Genomic DNA, 16,051 nt, shown 5'->3' with positions numbered 1-16,051 from the left:
AAAGTTACAATGTGTCTCACCACTGAAAATTGGTTGAATTATTTTGCATGTGTGGTTAAGATCAATAGAAGAGATTTTATTCCAGAGAACAGGGAAATTATCAGATATTTAAATAGTCATGAATTCTCCCTAGATGTAGATTGGCATGCAGTGTATCTTGAGTGGTTTTTTATTTATTTTTTATTTAATCCCCTGTTAACCCCTATAAAGCCCTTTTCTTAAAATTATTATTCTTTTGGATCTGTGGCAGAGGACAAATATTGCACTTAGAAGCAATTCTAGAATTTAAACTTAAAGTTTAGTTGGAGAACAAGTGAACATATGCAAACACAATTAAATCACTGAAGAAATAAGGAGATTTGGCCCATCATCTTGAAAAATCTTGCATTTCTAATAATGGGAGTAGGCAAGACCAAACTTTTTCTTTTGGTTCTTCTATAGATTGGCTTTCTCAAATAAATCATTCATTGTGGTAATTGTCATTTCCAAATGGGAGAACAAAAAGAACAAGTTAAAATAAGTGCAAGGAAAGCTGAGATTTTTAATGATACAAACATCACTTTTCCATCCACAATGAATTTCTTTCCCAGGTGGCAAATTCAGCTGAATATGCCAATCTTTCTCTCTGGCCCCATGCCAATCTTATTTTTAAAAAAATGTTCATCAGATTAGGAAGAGGAAAAGAGCAAATGAGATCAACACCTGTCTCAGGATGGCTCATCGAAGCCACTATATCATAATCACTATATTATATCATACATCACTATATTAAAGCCATCAATACCACTGCCCAAATAGGATTGCTTATCCTGCCTTGTGAAGCCAAGAGGAGAGGCCCAAAGGGATTAAATTATTAAACACCTTCTAGTGGGATGGGTCCTGATCTGATCTGGAAACTGGATACTGTGGATGAGCCACTTGATCCACTTGATCACTGGAGATATTTAAATTCAGTAATATTGTTCGGAGAATATAAATGTTGAGGTAGAAGATGGAATGAATGGATTCTTTAGGAGTCTTCCTGGCTTGATCAAAAGTTTTGAGTATGGAGATGAAGGTTGTTGCTGACAGGAAAGTCGGATGTACCTACTTCTTGTACAGATAACCTTACACCTTCATCACCAACTCTAATTTTCCCCCAATATTTTTATTTTTTATTTGTTATGGGGCCACCCCCAGAAGTGTTCAGGAGTTAGTCCTAGCTCTGCATTTCATTCCTGATAGTGCTTGGGGGAACATATGGGATGCCAAGAATTTAACCCGTGTCAGTCACATGCAAACACCTACCCTCTGTGCTATAGTTCCAGTCTCTAATTTTCCCTTTTTTTCATATAACTATCATTTGTATAGCATTACAGGTATTTTGTATTTTTATGGGTGTTTCATGGATGTGGTGACACAATAACCTAAAAGCTTATTTTTATTGACCAAAACACTTAGTGGTCTTTTCATTTCAAAATTAGCTGACTCACTTGAGTTCCATAACATATGACCAGAAGAAATAGAAAATATTCCCAGAATACATTCAGTTTCTCAATTTTTTTCTTCAGAAAGAACATAAAAAGAGTTGAACAGTAGATACAATTCTAATAATGCCTTTGAAACAGATGCAAGTAGAATGTGTTCTGAACTATTAGAAATGATCTTCCACAGGTGTCAATATCCTCAAACCTGTAGGAAGTCATATGTATAAGCATGAACCTTTTTGCCCTTTAGTGAATTTGAACCAGCAAAGGCAAAGGGAAGAAGGAATTTCTGGAAATAGGAGAATTCATTGTCTTTTTTTCTCCTACAACTTGAGCTGGTGCTAAGTGTTTGGACTCCAAGAACATGGTAATTTTCCAGGAGTTTCTGGAGACTTCTGGGAGCAAGTCCAGGTGTTATTTAAGTGTCATTATTTGGGTAACAAACACGGGTCTTTTTAACTAGAAAATTTAGTTCTATGATTTTTTTTATTGAACCAACGTGAATTATAAAGTTATTCAGAATTAAGTTTTAGTTGTACAATGTTCCAACACCAAACACTTCACCAGTGTTTACTTTCTTCCTTGGTGTCCCCAGTTTCTCTCCTTCCCCATTATTGTCCTAGTGGTTCTTTCCCTATCATGTTTCCCCTCTCACCATGTGTCATGCTTCCAAAGAACTACCAGCTCCTCTTTTCTATTGCCTTTGGGCACTAGTTAATCCCCTTTTCTGTTTCTATCCTGCATATGAGTGAGATCATTCTATCTCAGAACTAAAATTACTCTAGAATGTATCTAGAAAAGCTAATTTTGAATGCATCAATGCAAATTTACATATCAATATGAAATTCTAGAAGTTTTAGGTGATATATCAAATTATAAAAGGAGATTTTTATGTGCAGTATGGCTGTAAGGAAATTTTTTTTGTTTTTTTGTTTTTTTTTTTTTAGACCACATCTAGTGGTGCTCAAGAATACTTCTGGCTTAGTACTAGGGGCCAAAGGGTGCCAAGGAATCAAACCTAAGAGGTTGGCATTCAAAACATTGCTTCAGCCTTTTTAGCTCTTGTTGAGGCCTATTATAACATTGACTTTAAGTTTGTGTGTGTGTATGTATGTGTGTGTTTTAAGTGAATTTTGAAAATCAGCCAAACATCAAGCCAATGATAATTTCCTTAGTTTGCAAGGAATCTACTCACATTGAGAAAGAATTATTAAGAGTCAATTTTGACAAAAGCTGTCTACCACAAGATCATTGTTATCAACAGTTCTTGAATTCCAGACACAGATGTGAACAAGATTTTACATAGAACACAGGCCCCTCTTATAGAAGGCAATAGAGAACAGGGACAAGTACCTAATGTAAGTGACCCCAGGTCTCTCTGGGAGGGTGCAAGTGGCCAATTCAGAGGCAGTGATTGGTCCAGGTGACCAGAGAGGGTGGGGCATTCAGAGCATCTGAGCATAGCATCTTCTTTAAACCACCCAACTCCCAAAAACCTCAGGATCATCACACATTGGATTCTTCTCAAGTGAACGTTTAGAGACATCAGGAAAACCTTTTGAAAAGTTATTTTCTTTCCCTGCATTTTATAAAATCAGAAGCAGAAAAGAGATGAACAAGTATTGCCTGATTCAGTTGCTTTTACTTCTGCCACACTTACGAACAGTTTCAAAGGCTTTTGTCTGGGTTCAGTTCATATGTTAAAGTTGTGTTTTTTGCAAGGTCTCAATCTTCCTGCAGAATTTTGGGTTATCTTTGCACAAATCTCTAACATTTTTGTAACAAAAAATATGACTTGTATTGCATTGGGGTTTAAGTCTTTTCTTTTTTCTTTGCCAACTTAGGTAAAATCGAGTAAAAGCATTAAGATTATTCATTGAACATACTATATTTTTGTTTCTAGATAGTATCTTTAGAAAAAGGATATTTTTTCAATGTTTCTCACAATTTTAATCTTTTATTGTCAGCTCCTTGTTTTTTACCTCTAATTGCTCAATGGGAAAAGCTTTTAAACATTAATGGCATTTTGTGATGGACTTTTGTTGAGACTTTTCTGCCTTCTTTGAAACAATTTGAAGCAAATAGAAAGCAATAAATTGCTTGTTTTGTATTAAGATGATTTTTATGGAGCCTGAGAGATAAAACAGCAGGTAAGGCAATTGCCTTACACACACCCAACCCAGGTTAAATCAGCAGTACCCTGCATGGTTCTCCAAGCACCTCTCGGGGTGGTCACTGAGCACAGAACCAGAAATAAGCCCTGAGCACCAATAGATATGCTCCCTCCCCCTCAGAAAAGATTGTCTTCCATAGGCAATAAAAATATTACAGTGTTGGGGCTGGAGCGGTGGCACAGGCAGTAGGGCATTTGTCTTGCACTCTGCTGACCCAGGAAGGACCATGGTTCGAAACCGCAGCGTCCGTATGGTCCCCCAAGCCAGGGGTGATTTCTGAGCACATAGCCCGGAGTAACCCTTGAGTGTCACTGGGTGTGGCCCAAAAAGTTAAAAAAAAATTACATTGTTATTAGGTAGGAATCCTATATGGAAACAGTAATTTCTACTTTCTGTTGGCATTGGATTGTGTGTATACTTGTGTGTACTGCTCTTTTTGAAATCATTCTCTTAAAAGTCACTCAGCATGAATCCCTCAAGATACTGTGTTGACAGACATGCCAGTTCTTCAGACAAAAACATAAAGTTAACTTCCTTCCAATTAGACACAAGTGGAGAAAATAAAGTCTCACTTTTAAGTAAAAAAAAAAAAAAAAGATCTACCCAATAAAAAAATTTAACACCTGGAGCCAAAACAATGCAGGTTCTAAACCCATCACTGCTTCCCACAACATGATTAAGTCATAATCTTCCATTTCCTTTTCTATAGAGTATGATTGATAGTATCTGTCTCCCTACCCACCTACCCATCTACCTGCCTCATTAGAGATTTCCTTTGTAGTCAGATAAGTAAGAGTCGCACATGGAAACCTATTTTGTAAATCCTAGTTGCTATAGCAACAGTGTACAGTCTGCAAAATAGGAGTTTCCAAATGAGAGGCAATATAGTCATACTTCATGGAAACTTCACATAGATGAATCCAGAAAGGGTATTTACCAAGTATGAACACTTTCCTTCTGTCTCTCAGCCTATCCCCCCAAAACTTCCATATTTTTTATGAGTTCCCATTTGCTGTTTAAGTTTACCTGTTTGTTTTGTGTGCTCCAGCGTTGATAGCTATTCTTTCATAGATGTTCCTGATGCTCAGAGACAGCATAATGCTGTCAACCAACTTTTGTCGGCCAACTTTTGTACCTTCTTTCTTAATGTGGATATTGATTTCTATACACACTTAATTTCAAATAAATGCATGATTATCACATCTATGTGCTTTGGAGGATTAAAGCTGTGGATATGTTTATACAGGCTGTAACAAAATAGACAGTTTATGGCAGTAGAATTGATATGTTTACTAGTTTCCTGAGTAACTGTGTGTGCATATTGATTTATAAGTAAACAACATTAATATGTGTATTTAATATGTTTTTGTACTGCATGTTAAATGGTCATTTTCTAGTTTTGTGATCATCTTAATACCTAGATTGTGTTAAGTGTTTTTCATCTGTTAACACTATAAAGGAATCGAATCCCTTAATTCTCACAATAATCTTATTGCTATATGTGTCATTTTCCTGGTTTACAAGTGAGAAAATAAAATAATGGAAGGATGCAGAAGATATCACAATTGCATATTTAGATCTTCTAGAATTATTGTTTATTCCAATTCCCGTAGTTGTTATTTGGGCATCCTAAGATTGATGATTTAATCTATCTACTTAACTTTCAGTCTACTCAACTGTAAAATGAGGAAAAAATAATATGCGCTACATTATATAGTCAGGAATTAAATGTTGTCTTTGCTTGAATGGCATTTTAGATTCTCTTAACCTTAAGTTCAAAATATCTGCTCACCTATTGTCCAGTTTTCTTTCTTTATTTTATTTGAGGTATTTTTGATGAAACAGTTCTCCCAGGGAAAGCAAATATAATTTGATTATTTATCACCTCACAGTTTGGTGTTCAGTAAACACCATGAAATCTAAAGTCAGGGTCCATAATATTAACTTTTGAAGCCTAAAATACTTTAGCCTTTCTGTGAGAAAGCCATGTAAAATGAAACCCAATTTTTAGATTTATTTCAATTGGATAAAACTATACCAAGTGTTTTATAGCACACCCAATGCGACCAGCTTAAACTGGGCACATTCTTTTTTCATTTCATCTTCCCCTTGATTCATTTTTCCCACATTGTAAAAGGCATTGAGCAGCCAAAGAAATAATGTACTGTTATTTTATTGCCAGCATTATTGAAGTTTTCCCTGACTATAAGTCAGAAAGAATCTTATCAAAATTGTAGCAATAAGAACAATGAAAGATTTTATGGGGTGTTAAGCCCCTTAGAAAACATGGGTCATTGGAAATAGAGCCTGGATCAATGTATATTGTTTTCTGAAAAATATGTCTCTCCCTTTCCAAGCATGAAGGAACTCAACTCCCTTTCTTCTTGTGACAGGAACCAGCATTTTCACGGTATATGAAGCTGCTTCTCAAGAGGGCTGGGTGTTTCTCATGTACAGAGCCATTGACAGCTTCCCCCGCTGGCGCTCCTACTTCTATTTCATCACACTCATCTTCTTTCTGGCCTGGCTTGTGAAGGTAGAGTCAACATTCCTCCCCATTCACTAACAGCTCCCACACATCTGGGTCTCATTGTTTTCATGGCCCAGTGCAACCTCCTCCTTCTTTCTCACCTCTGGTAAACTTTGATTTGTGGTTTTATTCCAGAATGTGTTTATAGCCGTCATCATTGAAACCTTTGCAGAAATCAGGGTCCAATTCCAGCAGATGTGGGGATCAAGGAGTAGCACCACCTCAACGGCCACCACACAGGTATGGTACTGGGAGATGAGGAGGAAAGTCCCTGAGACATGATGGAGCCGGTCTTGGCCAGTTTCCTTGTCAGTGGTATTGAATGGAACTTGAGACCTTCTGTTGTCATGGGTTTCTGTGAACACTCAAAGAGTGAAGAGCTGAGAGAGCAGATATAAGGGCCCAGCTGCAATCAACCTTCTTGGGCAATGTGCCCAGGGGTATCTCTATTTTAATGATCTCTGTAGATAAATTCAGACCAAAGCTAAGTGACTTAATTCTATCATCTTAAGTCTTTTAAGTATCAACAGACAAGAGAGAAACTGGAATTTCCCAAATTGATATAAATTTGTTCAAGTAATTATAAATCACAACTATGGCCTAATACATAACTTTGGAAAATAAAGTATATTTCATCTGAATGAACCAATCAGTTAATAGTATCTTATGAGAAAGTTTCTTTTACCCCAAATGCATACTGATGAAGCATGGATGGTTGGGAAGCCTATATATTCAAGAAATTGGAAGTAGCCTAGTGTTTGGTAAAAATCAAAGTTACTAGCCAAGAGGGTGATGCAAATCCAATATATTGCCTGTGTACAAGAATGTTTGCTTTCTAGAAATACAGACAGGTTGATAGCCCTCCAAGTAGTTATCTTCATAAAAAAAGAGAACATAAAGAGAAATCATTTAATGCCTTATCACTCTTATTTTAATAATCAATTTTAAGGGAAATTTCATCTAGCTGGAAAATTCTTGCAAGGCTAACACCTAACCATTGTACTATTGCTTCAGACCCGAAAGCTGAACAATCCTTTACAAATCTGCCATGACAAGTTTCTGTGAAAACTCTGAGATCTCAGAAAAACCTTCAAATTAAGCCTTTAATATTCATGTGTTAAGTGTTGTAAGGTCTGCCAATATTTGAAAATTCTTACACCCACCTTTAATCTCTTGTTTGACCAGTTGTTTATATTTGCTCTAGAATCCACAGTATTCTAGTTTGGCCAACAACTACTGAGAGGTTCATGAAAGGTTCCAAACATTATTTAGTTGCTTGGGAGAACAACAATAGAAAACACTCCAAAGAACCCAGCATGTCTTGTCCTTATTTCTTCTGCTTTTCTATGAGCCATGAGAAGCAATGAAGTCCACTTCCAATAAGAACTATTTACCATAGCAAGACTCTGGAAACAACCAAGAGGCCCTTCAACAGACGAATGGCTAAAGAAACTGTGGTACATATACACAATGGAATATTATGCAGCTGTCAGGAGAGATGAAGTCATGAAATTTTCCTATACATGGATGTACACGGAATCTATTATGCTGAGTGAAATAAGTCAGAGAGAAAGAGAAAAACGCAGAATGGTCTCACTCATCTATGGGTTCTAAGAAAAATGAAAGACATTCTTGCAATAATAATTTTCAGACACAAAAGAGAAAAGAGCTGGAAGTTCCAGCTCACCTCAGGAAGCTCACCACAAAGAGTGATGAGTTTAGTTAGAGAAATAACTACATTTTGAACTGTCCTAATAATGAGAATGTATGAGGGAAATGGAGAGCCTGTTTAGAGTACAGGCGGGGGTCAGGTGGGGAGGAGGGAGACTTGGGGCATTGGTGATGGGAATGTTGCACTGGTGATGGGTGGTGTTCTTTACATGACTGAAACCCAAACACAATCATGTATGTAATCAAGGTGTTTAAATAAAATAAAAATGTGGGAGCCGGGAAGGTGGTGCTAGAGGTAAGGTGTCTGCCTTACAAGCGCTAGCCAAGGAACGGACCGCGGTTCGATCCCCGGCGTCCCATATGGTCCCCCCAAGCCAGGGGCGATTTCTGAGCACATAGCCAGGAGTAACCCCTGAGCGTCAAACGGGTGTGGCCCAAAAACCAAAAAAAAAAAAAAAAAATAAAATAAATTTTTTCCCCGCTGGTGTTACCGATTATAGACACACAGTTCAGTGGAACATAGGACCAGAAGTTCATCACAGAGTTTCCATTCAGCACTGAGCCAGGGCCAAACCTATCGTCACACTGTCTGCTGTTCACTCAGTTACTCTTGCTCATAAACCCAACACCACAGCTGGAAAGGTTGTCTTTAACAGAAAGCACACTGTAAAGAAGGGACCATGAAACCTGGTGGACAGAATTGTTTCGATGCAAAATGAATCAAGGGAAATCAAGTTGGTAGTTTAGAGGTAACACACTCAGGCGTTGAGCAGAGGTAATCACACAGAGGACTGTGATAAAACCTTCATTAAGAAAAAATGCTGGGACTGAGGACCTTGTTGCTAGGCAACATAGCTCCTGCTACGGTCTCTGAGTAAAGCACAATTGAGGTTGCCTGGCAACTCACTGACTGGCCCCGCCCAGCTGTTGGCCTGTCACTCAGCAGGTGGCCCAGAAGCTCGAATGTCTGGAGAAGGGAGGGACTTCCTTTGTCAGGATCCTGGTGCATTGGGAAAATGTGACAGAAACTATGTTCAAGGAACTCTCTTCTCTCCTTCGATGGTTTAAAACACCAAATCACAAGCTCCCAATTCTAAGGAGACAGACAGACTGTCAGGAAATAAATGAAAGAAGATTGTCTGTCATTGGCAGGGTACACAACTATGGAGCCTTGAATTCCTTTTGCTCTTTCTCTCTGGAGCCCAAATAGTTTCTCTTTCAAGAACATACTTAATAAAGGATGAAGAGGGCCCAAAGGGGATTCAGGAGGGCTTTGAAGTGCATGAAAATTCCATCAGGAATGTATGAGGAGGACAAAGAAGTGTAGAATTAACATGATGGGAAAAGGAATCTTTGATGCCTCTGCTAATGCAGGAGGAAGCTCTGACATGCACTTTCAGAGGCAACAGGAAGTCAGTGACAAGAATGGCTTCAAATAATAAAGTATGGTAGATATGAGTTATTTCCCTGAAGTGGATCATGGATGGTTTGAATCTGTAAGCACTCTATTCACCCCTGATCTGACATCATCAGCATCATCTACACAAGGTTATGAGCAGCCTGATGACTGAGCTGTGGGGCTGGGCCAATGCGACATGGCAAGGACTGCACCTCTGTAGAGACTTCAGGGAAGTTCTCTACAGAGTTGAGCTGGGGCAATCTAGTTAGTACCTTTGTCAAGATTGACAAGAACCTTTCCCAAGCTCTAAATAATGACAGTTCCTGGTACTGAAAGTTAATAAACAGCTTTTCCAAAGCACGGAAAAACACAAAGCAAGGAGAAAGAGGACAGGGGATAGGGCACTTGCCTTGTACATGGTTAACCCAGGTTTAATCCTTGGCATCCCCGATGTTCCCTTGAGCATGGCTTAGAGTGATCTTTGATTATAGAATCAAGAGTAAGCCTTGAGAATGTCCACCTCCAGGTAGGACCCAAAGCCAAACCAAACAAGTCAAAGGCAATGTGCTTCCAAATCATAGGCTAGAAGAAGGTCACAGCAAAGCGATTGTCCACATTTGAAGGGAATTGTGATCTGGAACAGGAAACAAAAGGTACATGCAACCTGTGGGAGTTTTCTCATTCTTCATGATTTATTTGCCTCAACTCCACAGATCCTGGGACTTTGAAGACACAATATTTGGAGACACATGAAGGCCTCATGCTTGGTTACATATTGGGTCCAAGATCCAAAGGTTCAGCCAACTGTTGTCTCAGAACTAACTCGGTATTGGAACATTCATCCCTCTGTTTGGGTTTCTCTGCTCATTCCCTGAACATTCCCTTGCACCCTCAAAGACCTGATTAGCCCAGCAACTACCCTATCTAGACAAAGACCTGGCAGGATGCACTTATGTCTCCTGCAGGCAATTGGAAAGCCTTGAAGCCACATAAGGTAGCCTTTTTGGGACAGAGTGATAAGAGATAAAGGCAGTCAGTTTACTATATAAAAGCCAAGTCCAACAAAGTCATATTAAAAGATTGGCAAACAAATATTCTGCTTGTCTGAGGAGACATTTGTGTCTCTTCTGCTATCATTGACTGATCTCTTTCCAGTGGTCTGTGCTTTTCTTTCTGAGTTAATCGCCTCCAGTTCACATCGAAAACCAAAAAGGGTTGAATTGATCAAAGGGTGCTTTGAGTTCTTTCTCCTTTGTGGATTCATCAAAAGTCTTAGGATATTTTCTAAGTTCTTGTCAGAGGCTAACGCATCTTCTGAATCAGTGAACAAGCAGAGCTAAAGAGAAAGAGATTAGAATTGGAAACATAGGGATCTGAGAGCGGGTACAGGAAGTAAGGCACTGGTCTGGCATGCAGATGCCATGACCAGGACCCTGAATCTGTCATCTGTCATCCTATATAGTTCCCAGATCACAACTCATGGTCGCTCCTGAGCACAGAGTCAAGAATAGTTCCTGAGCTCTGCTGGGTATGGCCCAACACCTTGTTTCCAAATAGAAATTCTCAAAATAATGGTTGTAGATAGTCTAATTGAGCCTAGTGCTCAAAGAGAATGCTTTGTGAAGCTTCATTTTTGTGTGTGTTCTAAGATAAATATATATCACTAAAATATGTGAGAAAGACATTTAATGAAAACAATTTCTGAGACGGAAGGGATCATCCAGCAATGCACAATGGCAGATGACATAATGGTTTTAAAGAAACCTTAGAAACAAAACTGAATTTTTATTCTGGAAAGATCTCAATCTTTAAATGTATAATTTCATGATGAAATCATGTCTAGTCTCATATTTTTCAATAATGATTATTACACATTTTTAAAAAATAATTGATTTTTAAAAGAACCCAAGAAGCATAAGAATTTGAAAATGAATTTTAGATTTTTCTCTGCATTGATGTGATGGTATCTTAGGTTTTAAATACTAATGAATACCCTGTAACTAAAATCTTTCTCTGTCAACTCCTATTGTATGTTATAATTGTTGTTCCTGTTGATGATGATATTTTGCTTAGAACAATTTCAAAAGCATTCTTGGCTACATTGTAAATCTAACACCTCTCAAAAATACTCTAGTTATTATAAACAATATAACCTGAGATAATCCTAAAAATTTCATGGATTCCCAAGAAGTGGTTGCTCCTGGAAATATGTCCAGATTGTTATTCATATTCCTATAAATTGTAACATGACAACTTACAATATAATGAGAGCTACAGTATTTATATGTGGAATCTTCTCTAATATTCATAATAATACAGGGAATTGGGTACAATTTGATCTCCCCTTTACAGATTAAAAATGAACAAGGACTATAAAAACTATACAATGGGGCCAGAATGATAGTTCATCAGGTAGGTTGTTTGCCTTGCATGTGGCCAACCCAGGTTTATTCCCTGGTGCCAGCGGGCCTTAAGCATGCCAGCAGTGATTTCTGAGTGCAGAACTAGGAATCTCTGAGAACCTCTAGGTAAGATCCCTAAACCATTAACTATAAACTTTATTCAGTGTGTATTCTGCAAACCCAGCTGCTTATCTGGAAGAGTCCTCAATTGAGCAGCATAGGATTCTATCTCTTTTGAATCTAATGCTGATGGCACATACAGACAGCATTGCTCTTTGTATTCTGGTTGTCAGTTAATATACTTTGTCTTAAAATAAATATGGCTTCTTAGTGGCTCTAAGTTTGATAAAAAGGGACCTTAGGACGTTATTATTCAGAGAGTAACAACTCAGCACTTCAGCAACCTGTTTCTGAAAGTTCTTAAAACATACAGACAATTTGACCAAAAAATTTTATCTTTCGGGATTTCTCCTCAAAGCAATTTTAAGCAACGTTCAAAGGAAAAAATTTGAGAGAATGTTGTCAGAAATAAAAAAAAAGCACTTAAGGTCTAATTATTATATGTTAGAATAATTTTAAAAGTAGGTAATGGTTTCAACTTGGTTGCATGATAATATGAAAACAACATATTAATCCAAAAAGCCCCTGCATTTTTGTATGTGTGTATATTAAATATCTGGAGAACTAATCCCAAAGTGTTCACAATCATTCTCTTTAGGAGATGGTGGTTACAATGTTTTCCCAATTCATCCATATTTTCTAGGCTTTTCATTATAAACCTGCCTTCATTATGTAATGAGTAGACTATAGTTACATCTTCAAAATGAAAATCATATGTAATCCAATGAAAATCTTTTGTATTATGACTCTCTCAGCTACTAGAAACAAACAAATTGGAAATGTTTACTTGTAATAGAGTATATTTCCCTCATATGAAATCAGAAGAGATCACTGGGGCTTGGCACTGTGGTTTACATTGCCAGGGATCCAAATTTCTATCCCCTTTCCTGTGCAACCTTGGTCTTGTACAACCTCCCTTCCCATTGTTGCTCATATCAATATTCCAGAAAGTAGCCCAAAAAGGGCATAACTTTTGCTTCAATCTCCTAGTTCAGTAAGTAGTTAGATGCCAAGGGGAGTTTCATAATCAAAAGATGAGAATTAATTGTGGGAGTGTTACTGGTTGGACTAAGGATAGTGGCTCAATGTAAAATTTGTCTTTTTCTGGAAGACTGAGCAGTGAAGGAGTTTGAGTTGGGTCCCCTCCTCGCCATACACTCCTACAATCTTGGTGCTGGTGGATTCCTGATTCAAATACCCCATGGTTTCCCTCTCTTGGCTACTGTCATGGCATCAGAGCATCCTCTGTCTAGGATCCTTCTTAATGCAGGGAGCCAAAGAGAGTTTCAACACACTTGCATTTCCATCACTTTATTTCCCACTAAAGAAGTGACCTTGGGAGTGTGCTTTTTACTAACAATTAAATTGATTCATTTGATTTTGCTCTACTGGAAAAAAAATAATTTCAAAGAGAAAATTAGTCTGCTACTGATGAAAGCCAGTCGCTGCCCCAGGGATCCTTTGTGCCTTGATAAGAGAGGAGAGGACGAGAGGGCTTTTAGCTGGAGACTGACAAGAGCACTTTGTCTTTTCCCCTTAAAGGGAGACACCCATAATTTTGACAGGAACTTTAAAAGGCACATTAACATGTTTGCATTTCGGCCAACGTCTCTTTGTTCCTAATAAACCTATTCATGGAAGAGGCACTCAATTCTACCACTGAGACACTCTTTTAATTTTTTTTTCCTAAATGGAACCAGAATCCTGTGGATGGATGACAGAGGGGAAAGTGATTAGCATCATCGATCAAAGGATCTTTGTAAATGTGCACCTCCATTTCATCACTCTAAAAATATATTTGTGTATATGTGACCTGTGAAATTTAGTTCTTAGGTATTGATGCCTCATTTTATTTATAGGAGCAAGTTAATTTTTATTATTTCAGCAAAGAATCAGTTGCCTTCACGGTTGGGAGTTTGAAATTCTGATTAAAAAATTAGGTCATGGACCCTGTGTGTTAATTCCAGTTTCAATTGACAATTAAAGGCAGAACAAAGGATCAGGTTAACAAGAGTAAAAAGAATGGCAAAAAAATTGTGTTTTATATGGATTATAACAACCCCAGATAGAATCAGTGAATGTTATAACTATTACCATTTCTTGGGAAAAAAAAAGCCTAAATTTATATTTTATGCAGCCCTTTCACCCAGTTAAACATCCCTAAAAAGTCTTTTATAGGAGATAACAATGAGAAAATATTTACAAGTAAGAAATGTCTTCCCTCAAATCAGAGGACTGATGTCTGAAGTAGTGGGATATACAACCCACAAATAAATATCTCATTCATTGAATGTCTGATTTTGATCATATAATATTCTAATTTTCATTGCATTAGTCTTTTAAATTCAAATAAATTATTTTTCTTTCATAACTCTGCAGTGTACCTACTGTACAAATAGTGACCCATTTAAAAATATCTCACTAAAGCAATATTAAGTGATCCATTAAATCACTCGAGTGTCTTTCCAGATGATTCCAGATGTTTCCAGATACACACTTCTGACTTGATTTTTCATGAGAACATTTTCATTAGCTCATTGAGAAATGTTCATCATATAAAGGTATTGATTCACCTCTTAACAAAAAATACAGGGTCAGGAGAGATAGGTAGTACTTTTGCCTTACATATAGCCAACCCAGGTTTATTCCTGACATCTCATATGGCCCCCTGAATACCACCAGGAGTGATTTCTGAGTGCAGAGTGAGGAACAGCCGCTGAGTATTGCATGGTATGGCCCAGAAAACAAACCAAAAATATAAATAAATATGCTAATAAAAAAATCATGCATATTAGGCATCAGCCTTTGGCATGTCAACTTTTATTTTCTCCCATGTAAGGAATATTATCAACATATGTAAGTTCCAATGCTTCTACTGCCTGGTAAAGGAGAATATTTTGGCAATTCCATGAAAAGCATGTATAAATCTGAAAGAAACTAGCATATAACCGGTGTTTGATACATTCTTTTGCTTTTATTATGACTCACTTAAGTTTTCTGTGTTCAAATGAACACAACTAGAATGACTCATATCCTAAAAGTAAATGTGTACGGAGACAAATCTTGGGCAATGGAGGCGGGGCTGAATCTTGAAGTTTCCATTTCAGTGTTTCTGATTCATCTCCCTCTTTGTCTTGAAGATGTTTCATGAAGATGCTGCTGGTGGGTGGCAGCTGGTCGCCGTGGATGTCAACAAGCCTCAGGGACGTGCTCCAGCTTGTCTCCAGGTACCATACTGTGACATTTATTAAATACTGAGCAGAGGTCTTTTGTTTTATGCAAAGAAATCCATGGTTCTCCAAACTCTAGATCTGCCCTGAAAAAAAAAAATAAGCCTATCTGGCCAGGATCAGCTTTGGCTTAGAGAAACAATAGGGATTTGGTGACTAAGGAATGAATGAAACTGAGGTAACAGCATACCAGGAGTATTGTTCTATGAAGAATTTCTTGTCCTATTACATAGTCTTATTGTTTGTTTGTTTGTTTTTTCTTTCAGGAAAGTCAGGGGGGATGTGATGAGGACATATTTAGTTTGGAGTTTCACTTGTCCTATTAGAGCATAGTAACCCTATGATGTCGAACTGATCTGTTCTATTCGCTCCATAGATGGGGAAAGGGAGATCCAGGACCTCTACTTCTCTCCTAAAATGACATTTTATTTTATTTGGTTTTTGGCCACACTGGCTGCATTCAGGGGTTACTTCTGGCTCTACTCTCAGAAATCATTCCTGGCAGGTTCCGGGGATCATATGGGATGCTGGGAATTGAACCCAGCTCTATCCTGGATCAGCCAAGTACAAGGCAAACACCCTACTGCTGTGCTATCTCTCTGGTCCTGAAGTGGCATTTTAAATGAGTGGAGAAGGCAGGGTGCATTCTTGTATCTTCTGATTCCACTTCACATGCTTTCTCCAACTGTAAAAATATAAAATAAAATACACAGAATTTTAAAACTAAACTCACAATTCTCTGAGATCAGTACAGAGTCTTACAAGACCTCAAATCCATTGCTTAAAAATCTGTAAAAGGCTCAGGAACAAGTACCTCTAGTTTGCAAACAAAGATGCAAGTGGGCCCATTTATGTGAGTGCCTTTATGTGAAAATTTGAGATGATGAGAGGTATACTCTGGCATGGTGGATGTGAATGGAAATGGCAGTCCAGAGCAGAGACAGGAGAACAAATGTCATTGTATTCTTAGGTGGATTTTCAGCTTAAAATCCTAGGAATATACCCTAGAAACACAAAAATACAATACAAAAACCCCTTCCTTGTACCTATATTCATTGC

At 37.8% G+C, this 16,051-nt stretch overlaps 1 protein-coding gene across 1 annotated transcript in view; it reads left to right on the top strand.

Moving 5' to 3' along the window:
- Positions 1 to 16,051, top strand: part of NALCN (sodium leak channel, non-selective) — a 306,322-nt gene that overhangs the window by 94,856 nt on the left and 195,415 nt on the right. Inside the window, exons 8-10 of the mRNA XM_049778612.1 lie at positions 6,034 to 6,176; positions 6,306 to 6,410; positions 14,903 to 14,989. Of these exons, the coding sequence (XP_049634569.1) occupies positions 6,034 to 6,176; positions 6,306 to 6,410; positions 14,903 to 14,989 (335 nt within the window). The remainder of the gene's footprint in view (positions 1 to 6,033; positions 6,177 to 6,305; positions 6,411 to 14,902; positions 14,990 to 16,051) is intronic.

This window comes from Suncus etruscus, chromosome 8 (genome assembly GCF_024139225.1).
Source record: "Suncus etruscus isolate mSunEtr1 chromosome 8, mSunEtr1.pri.cur, whole genome shotgun sequence".
Lineage (NCBI taxonomy): Eukaryota > Metazoa > Chordata > Mammalia > Eulipotyphla > Soricidae > Suncus > Suncus etruscus.
The sequence above is the reverse complement of the archived record's forward strand: the minus strand, read 5'-3'. Positions and strand labels throughout refer to the sequence as shown.